This window comes from Amphimedon queenslandica, unplaced genomic scaffold (assembly GCF_000090795.2).
Source record: "Amphimedon queenslandica unplaced genomic scaffold, v1.1 AMPQUscaffold_13239, whole genome shotgun sequence".
NCBI lineage: Eukaryota > Metazoa > Porifera > Demospongiae > Haplosclerida > Niphatidae > Amphimedon > Amphimedon queenslandica.
The window spans coordinates 93,965-102,311 of NW_003546525.1; the positions used below are offsets into that span (position 1 = coordinate 93,965).

An 8,347-nucleotide genomic window follows, 5' to 3' on the forward strand; every position below is an offset into this window, starting at 1 on the left:
GAAGAGAGAAATCTGTGGATGAAGAATTTAGACTTGTTGCTTATCATTTAGATTCTATTGATTTGATTGATTTGTACACTTTGATTTAAAAGATAAATATTTCACTCTTTAAGTTCATTTCAGGCCTAAAAATTCACAAGGCATTTTTTGTTTTATTGGCTTTGATATATCCCACTTGAGTTTGATTTATTTCATTAATGTTACAAATTGCTATGCATTCAGCTCAACCTTTATGTATAAAAATCTAATTTGCGTCAGAATCAGGTCAAATTTGCTACACAACATTGAACATGTATATTTATCAGAAAAATTTATTAAAATGGAAATTTCTTTACTAGTCATTTTTGACAAAATACCTAAATGGCTTATTTCAAAAAGGCATGCCCCCTTGAACTTGATTTACGACAATTAAAATTAGCCAATTTCCCCTCCCAAAATGATGTCAATCGGTTGAAATAAACAATTCAAGCACAACTAATTTAAAATACAACAAAACAACAAGTATAGGACAATTAATAGAATGAGAAGATGAATTTAAAATATTATTTATTGATATCATGAGTTTATTTTGAATGTGGTACACGTTGACGAGCTACTTTATGCTCGTGGCAGCAGTCATCCCAGTCTCCATCATCATCACTAGTGTCACTGTCATCTCCATTCTTATGAGGTTTAGTGTATATACAGCAACCTGTATGATGCAGTGAATATTAATATTAATAATGATACCACAATTCCACATTAAGTGTCAGTGACATAATTATACATGTAAAGACAATGTTTAGCATTAAAGTGTACAAAATCAATCGTATTTCATTGATATCATAGTTCCACGCAGCACTCCAACCACGAACTAAGTTTAAAATTTGAAAAATGCAATTAGAGTTGGAATTAAGCAAAAAATGGTCTCGTAAATGAGCATACAATATAAATGTACGTATGAGACAATTATAATATAAATGGAGGTGTTAATCAGAGGTTAATGCTTATCGTTTAATGTTTACAATACTAAGTCTTTATTTAAACATAAAAGACAAATATAGTGACATATGAGCTCACATTTTGACTTCTTCTTCCCCATAAACTCGTTATCCACTACTTCTTCACCCCACTGAACCTTCTTATCAGTCTTGGGCTTACCACGGAGATGTAGGACCATTTGAGCCGTCGGCTAAGCATTGTAATAATGAAAAACAAAGACTGGCTCATTCTTTAAACCTACCTGGGACTTTTCTTGCGTTGTAGTGGTCGTAGAAGTAGACAGAGTGATTGTTGTTGCTTCCGCCATTTTTATTCAGTGCGCTCTAATTGGAATAAATCGTTGCTAGGATACTCAAATACAAAATGGCCGACTCGAGTGAAAAACCAGATGAGATAAAAGAAGGTGAAAAGCAGTCTGCTCCTTCCGTTGAAGACTCAAAGAAACAGGATAAAGACGAAAGCAAACAAGATAAAGATCCTCCTATGGAAGAAAAACCAGAAGAAGGAGAGAAAAAAGAGGTGGATGTGAAACCAGAGACGAAAGAAGAACCTGAAGCAAAGCCCGAGGTAAAGCCATTACCACCTCAAGAAGACAAACAGGAAGAGCCTTCAAAAGCTAAAGAAGAAGTAGGAGAAGAGGAAGAGGAGGAGGAGATAAATTATGAATACAACGAGATGTACTCTAAGCCTATTGTGTCAAAGCTACCACCAGACACCCTCCAATTCATGTATCCTTCCATACATGTACATGTACATGTTTCTAAGCCCACTTTTAATTGTGTAGTAATTGTAGTGTTTTTGGGAGGCTGGCTAGGCCTTTTCCTTATTTTAAATTGCATTAAGTGAAGCATTAATTTTATCATAACCATTGCTAACGTTAGTACACACAATTGAATGTGACTTAAATTTATACAGACTAATGCAGTAGTTAATGTCTACCCATCATAATTGTACATCAATGAGTCAAATGTGGTGTAAAGTACATGCATTTACATGTACACGTATGTACATGTCTTTTTTCTATACTTAATGTACATGTACATGTACATGTACATGTACATGTACATGTATGTATGCTTACAATATTCCTTAACTCATTCCTACTACAGTCAGAGTTATGGGTACGACTGTCAGAAGCGTAGTAACCTGTTAGCCATTGATACCGATACCCTCCTCTACACTGCTGGGAATTACCTGGTCTTTATTAGCATATCAACCGGTGGACATACCTACCTTAGGAGTCTTGGAGGAAAAAGCATAGGAGCCATCACTGTAAGTATATACTAAATACTAGCATATTGTTGACTTATGCTGTGTTAGTTTGTTTTAGTACGGTTTTTATGGTTAAAAAAAACATATTAATGTTCACACACACACTCACAGGATAATTAAATCATTAATAAAAAAAAGAAAAAAAAAGCATATTGTTGTAATAATACTTGTGCATGTACTGTACATTAATAGTAAATCTATGATGCTGATATGCAATAAGCTTGTATGCATGCACCTCTGTATCATTGCTATAATTATTAATAATAGAATGCATGCACATGTAATGGTAACTCTATTATACTAATGCTCATGCAATAAGCTTTTATGCACCTTTATACATGTACATGTACATCATTAAACTTTTATCATCATAATAAATGTACATGTACATGTATGTACATGTACATCTAGAAGAGATATAGCAGTTATGAGATACTTACAATCTTTAATTTCAAGAAATAATAGCATCATTTTGAATGAAATTAATAACAGGCAATTTCCATACAGCCATTCTCATATAATACCAGAATCTACTCTACATATACATGTACATGTATATAATTATTTCTTATGTAGGTGAGTCCATCCAGTGAGTACATAGCTGTTGGTGAGAAAGGAGTCAATCCTTACATAGCAATATACGAGTATCCTAGTCTGAGACTATACAGAATACTGAGGGAAGGGACGGAGCAGCTGTACTCTCATTTGGATTTCAATCCAGATGGGTCCCTCTTAGCTAGCATTGGTGGTAATCCTGACTATATGTTAACAGTTTGGGACTGGAGAAAGGAGAGTATAGTGTTGAGGAGCAAAGCTTTCTCTCAGGATATCTATCGGGTTTCTTTCTCTCCCGAGCTCCCCGGACAGCTCACCACTTCCGGTACTGGTCATATTAGATTCTGGAAGATGGCGACCACTTTCACTGGCCTGAAGCTTCAGGGATATTTAGGGAAATTTGGACGAACTGAGCTCTCTGATATATCAGGTACAAATGTAACTGTAAATGTAAAAAATGAGATGTGAATAAAATAAAAGTAAATGTAAATGTAAGTATTACTGTGCATTTACATTATGTACATGTACATGTTGTTGTATGGTAGTAGTACTTTGATGCTCTTTTTGTTTTAATTTATTATGTTCAATGTAGCTTATGTTGAGTTACCTGATGGTAAAGTATTATCAGGGACTGAATGGGGGAACCTCTTACTCTGGGATGGAGGATTCATTAAAGTTGAATTAGCAAAGAAAGGAAAGAAACTCTGTCACAATGTAAGACATTGTTCATTATAGCAGTCTTTGTATTCATACATCTATTGTGTGTATTGATAGGGTAATGTAGAGGCACTGTTCCTTGATGAGGGAGAGCTTATATCAGCAGGAGTGGATGGATATATTAGGGTATGCTAGTGATTGAGTATAAAGTTTTATAGTGTAATATCAAGAGTATATGTACATGTACATAAATCCTAATGTACAGTGTACTCTTGGTAATATACAATATGCATGTGCGTGTACATGTAAATGCATTATGATGGTTTTAACTACAATTGTATCTCTAGTTCATATTGTAACTAAAACTACATTACATCTTTAGTTTATAGTCTTTTGTTATGTTGCTTAATTATTAGATTTGGGACTTTGAGATAATTGATGGTGCTGACATCACTGAAGAGAGCACTGTGTTTGAGATGGAGCCATTGACTGAAATAAAAGTAAAAGAGAGAGAGAAATAATGAAGAGGAAAGGGAGAGAGAGAGAGAGAGGGAGCAAAATATCAATTGAAACTGATTTGTGTGTAGGTTGGATCAGACGTTAGCATTAAATCATTAACAAGATCAACAGATCCCAACACACCTACAATATGGTATGCACAGGATGCTAAAGGAAGCATTTGGAAACTGGACATTGTTGTATCACACACAGTAAGAGAAAGCTAAGTGTACATAATGTACATGTACATGTACATTATGTGCATGTAATTTACTGTAATAGTCTATAGATAAAGTGTGTCATTAGTACATACAGTACATGTAACAGACTCTAAAAATTATGCAATAATAACACATTAGCACCTGGTATGTGTAGTAACAGACACTAAGTTACTGATTTACTGTATTACCTTATAGGGGTTATATTTCACTGGAAATAAATTTCGCGAATTTCGCGTTTTCATTAAATTTGCGAAATTAAATTCCACAAAAGAGGTATGGCACACTGGAAAAATGGCTGCAGAAGGTAGATTCGTGAAAATTTATACCAACAAATGGCAGATCTGGAAAAATTCGCGAAATTTTATACCAAGAAAATAAAACCCCTATAAGGTATTAGACGTTTAGGGTCACGATTGTCAAAGGGTCTACATGTGGATATGTGTAGTTTAATGATCACTTTAATCACAATTAAGTGTTGATTTTATTATTGTAGCGTAAAGTCCCCGAGAAGTTATTCCGGTATCATTCCGGTCAAATAAAATCAATAGACACTTCACCAGTCACTCACTATGCTGCCAGCATTGCTGAAGATGGTTAGAATTTATTTATTATTATTATTATTGTTGTTGTTGTTACATGTATTATAATAACAATAGAGAATACATTTAATTCATTGATAACATTATTATTATTGATTATTATAATTATTTATATACATGTACAAACAAGTATTTATTCATTTATTTATTGTTATTTATTTTATTGTTGTTATTGTAGGTAGTGTTCGTGTTTATGATCTTGAGTCTAATAAGTTATTGTGTCATTCAAAGTACACCTCAGGAGGTAATTCATTGATATGGGCTCCACTATCAGTTGATCCTAATGGACTAACACTGATCACTGGTCACTCTGATGGGGTATTGAGGTACAGTATTAGTATAATGTTTAATTGATGCTTGCTTGTTAATGAGCATTAGATCTGGGTTTCCCACAAAGCATACTATTGCTGCGTTTACACTACAGAAGTGGGCCAAACCGTGCTGAACCAGGCTGAGCTGGCCCTGCTGTACTAACCATGCTGGCCTGGTTTGGCCCAGCTCACTTTAGCTCAGTTTGGTTACTGTTTACACTATCAAATGAAACTGTGCTGGCCCACTTTAAATAGGGCTGGCTCAGTTAAAGAAGCTAGTGTAAACACAGTATAAGTGAGCTAAAAGCATACTCCATGAGCTGACAGTCAAGTCTTATAGCATATACATGTACATGTACATGTACATGTACATGAATCAAGCTATGCGTAGATTTTTAAAATTCATAAAAAATCCAATTTTGATCGGAATCAGCTCAAACTTGCTACACAGCATAAAAACATGTATATATATCAGAAAAAATTGTAAAAACGAAGAATTCTCTCCTAGTCATTTTTGGCGAATTTTGACCAAAAACCCTGTACTATAGTACGGGGACTTTTGTCCGATTTTTGAGTAACTTTAAAAGTTCGTAAAAAATCCAATTTTGATTGGAATCAGCTCAAACTTGCTACACAGCATAAAAACATGTATATGTATCAGAAAAAATTATAAAAATGAGGAATTCTCTCCTAGTCATTTTTGGCGAAATTTGACCAAAAACCCTGTACTATAGTACAGGGACTTTTGTCCGATTTTTGAGTAACTTTAAAAGTTCGTAAAAAAATCCAATTTCGATCGGATACAGCTCAAACTTGCTACACAACATAAAAACATGTATATGTATCAGAAAAAATTATAAAAATGAGGAATTCTCTCCTAGTCATTTTTGGCGAAATTTGGCTATAATAACCCTGTACTATAGTACAGGGACTTTTGTCTGATTTTTGAGTAACTTTAAAAGTTCATAAAAAATCCAATTTTAATCGGAATCAGCTCAAACTTGCTACACAGCATAAAAACATGTATGTGTATCAGAAAAAAATTATAAAAACTAAAAATTCTCTCCTAGTCATTTTTGGTGAAATTTGACCAAAAACCCTGTACTATAGTACAGGGACTTTTGTTTGATTTTTGAGTAGCTTTAAAACCCATAAAAATTTTAGAACATGTTGTTTGTGTAGCTTTATTTGGAAGTGTTTTATAATTTTAACTTTTGGTTTTATCTGGATTTATAGAGTATTATCAATAAATGAATTGAGTACAATATCCTCAACCTCTCGTGTTGGAGCTGGTCCTGGTACTCCAGTAGGTGACCTCTCGCTGGCTCATGCTTGCAAGCCTCACACTAAAGACATTAACTCAATATCTGTGAACCCTAGTGGAACAATACTGGCTACTGGAGTGAGTCAAATGAAACATACTAAATACTCTAATCTGTACATCATTAATGTACATGTATACTGTAGTACATGTACATACATGTGCATTAGTACATGTATAAATTGTGTACATGTACATGTACATACATGTATACTGCAATGTACAGTGGTTGTTATTTATGTGTACATATACATGCATCTCTCTTTCTCTCTCTCTCTCCTCTCTCTCCTTCTCTTTCTCTCTGTCTCCCTCCCCCTCTCTCTCTCTCTCTCTTTCTCTCCCTCCCTCCCCCTCTGTCTTCCTCCCCCTCTGTCTTCCCCCCTCTCCCTCCCTCTCTCTTTCTCTCTCTCTCTATAGTCTGCTGATGGCACTGTGTTTTTCTTAAATCTCAAAGACAATTATTCTCCCATTGGTTATGTCACAGCACCAGCTCCAGTGAAGCACATAGAATGGAATAAAAGAAAAGAAGGAGAAGAAGAAGGGACTACTCCAGCTAGTCTCCTAGTCTGTTGCAGTGAAGGCTCAATGGCATTAGTCACTCTACCTCCATCATTATTGGATATTGATACAACCCATAGCTATCACTTGAGCTCAGTTAAAGTTGTCTCTAGAAGCTTTGTGTCCATTAAGGACAGACTTAAGGTAAGAATTGGGAATTGCATGCTACACTATATACAGTACATGTACATCCTACATGTATTTGTACATGTACATGTACTTCTAATGATAGCGAAATGAATCATTTTGTTGATAATTATAATTATTATGGTATTTCCTGGGTGCAGCATAAAATTGTGACTATAGTAGCTGCGAATATAACTAAACGTATGGTATACATGTACATGTAGCCCTTAGGGTGTGGCAGGTTCTTAATGTTTTACATTTTTCTAGTAACTTGAATATAAAGTTGTACATGTACATGTATGTGTGTAGGCAAAGAGGGGAGCATAAGAAGTGCCCCTGATCCACGTACAGCACAGTTGACTTTATTGTTGGAGATTAAGAAGAAATAGTTTTAAAATTACATGTACAATGTACAATGTACATGTAGGTACTAGGTAGATTTTAGAAATACATGTAGATAGGTAGTCTTGCATAGCCAGACATGTGACTTCAATAACTTTGTGATCTATTAACACATTTACATGTACATACAAGCAAGCACATTTTAATCATAACTTGCTATAGCATGATTGTGCAATACAGAGACATTAAAAGCTGACACTTTGCGAAAGAAATTATTTCATCTTCATCTTGGGCCTTGGCGGTTGGTATCTCCTCACTCCTCTTCTCTCTTCTGCTACTCAAATACCAGGAACTGTAACTCATTCAACCACTAGTCTATAGTATCACACTATTGATGGATTCTCTCCCAGTTCCTCTTCTGATCCAGTGTCTCCTGTATTTAATAGGTAACTTGTTTGATGATGATGATAAACCTATTCCTGGACTAGCATTGCTACCTCGTTCTATTCGTATCAAACTCCTCCTCCTTCTACCAGCAGTAGATGTACATAAGTTGGAAGGTACATCAGTTACTGCTGATATATTAATGAATGAGATATGGGAGACACTCTACAAGGAAAGGAATCGCAATCGGCTAATGGATATAGATAAACACAATTCTTTATTTTCTTGCAAAGATTTATACTTTAGTGCTGCAATGGTGAATTCAAGAATCAATTACCTGATGTTTTATGAAGCTAATAAAGAATTGTCTGTATACTTCACTCATGTTAAAGAATCAGTCTATAATGATTACAAGATAGCAACCTTTCACAACGTTATTTGGGCACAATACATGTATCGAGCATTTATAACTACCAAAACTTTCAAAAGTAAAGCAATCATAGACTATTATCATTATTATCC

At 34.7% G+C, this 8,347-nt stretch overlaps 3 protein-coding genes across 3 annotated transcripts in view; 2 read left to right on the top strand and 1 right to left on the bottom strand.

Moving 5' to 3' along the window:
- Positions 1-446: 446 nt before the first annotated feature.
- Positions 447-1,318, bottom strand: LOC100634199 (protein phosphatase 1 regulatory subunit 11-like). The gene is made up of 3 exons (XM_003388497.3): positions 1,223-1,318; positions 1,060-1,171; positions 447-691 (listed from the first exon to the last, which is right to left on the bottom strand). Exons 1-3 carry the CDS (start codon positions 1,286-1,288, stop codon positions 564-566), a joined length of 306 nt encoding a protein of 101 aa, XP_003388545.1. The 5' UTR covers positions 1,289-1,318; the 3' UTR covers positions 447-563.
- The window catches only part of LOC100635072 (cilia- and flagella-associated protein 44-like), a 27,550-nt gene continuing 20,486 nt past the window's right edge, over positions 1,284-8,347 (top strand). Inside the window, exons 1-11 of the mRNA XM_019999779.1 lie at positions 1,284-1,709; positions 2,091-2,253; positions 2,830-3,238; positions 3,401-3,522; positions 3,583-3,651; positions 3,882-3,965; positions 4,053-4,175; positions 4,678-4,777; positions 4,962-5,109; positions 6,331-6,496; positions 6,833-7,117. Coding sequence (XP_019855338.1) covers positions 1,345-1,709; positions 2,091-2,253; positions 2,830-3,238; positions 3,401-3,522; positions 3,583-3,651; positions 3,882-3,965; positions 4,053-4,175; positions 4,678-4,777; positions 4,962-5,109; positions 6,331-6,496; positions 6,833-7,117 — 2,034 coding nt within the window. The 5' untranslated portion in view covers positions 1,284-1,344. The remainder of the gene's footprint in view (positions 1,710-2,090; positions 2,254-2,829; positions 3,239-3,400; positions 3,523-3,582; positions 3,652-3,881; positions 3,966-4,052; positions 4,176-4,677; positions 4,778-4,961; positions 5,110-6,330; positions 6,497-6,832; positions 7,118-8,347) is intronic.
- The window catches only part of LOC109584164 (uncharacterized), a 9,819-nt gene continuing 8,696 nt past the window's right edge, over positions 7,225-8,347 (top strand). The window contains exon 1 of the mRNA XM_019999780.1: positions 7,225-7,851. Coding sequence (XP_019855339.1) covers positions 7,836-7,851 — 16 coding nt within the window. The 5' untranslated portion in view covers positions 7,225-7,835. The remainder of the gene's footprint in view (positions 7,852-8,347) is intronic.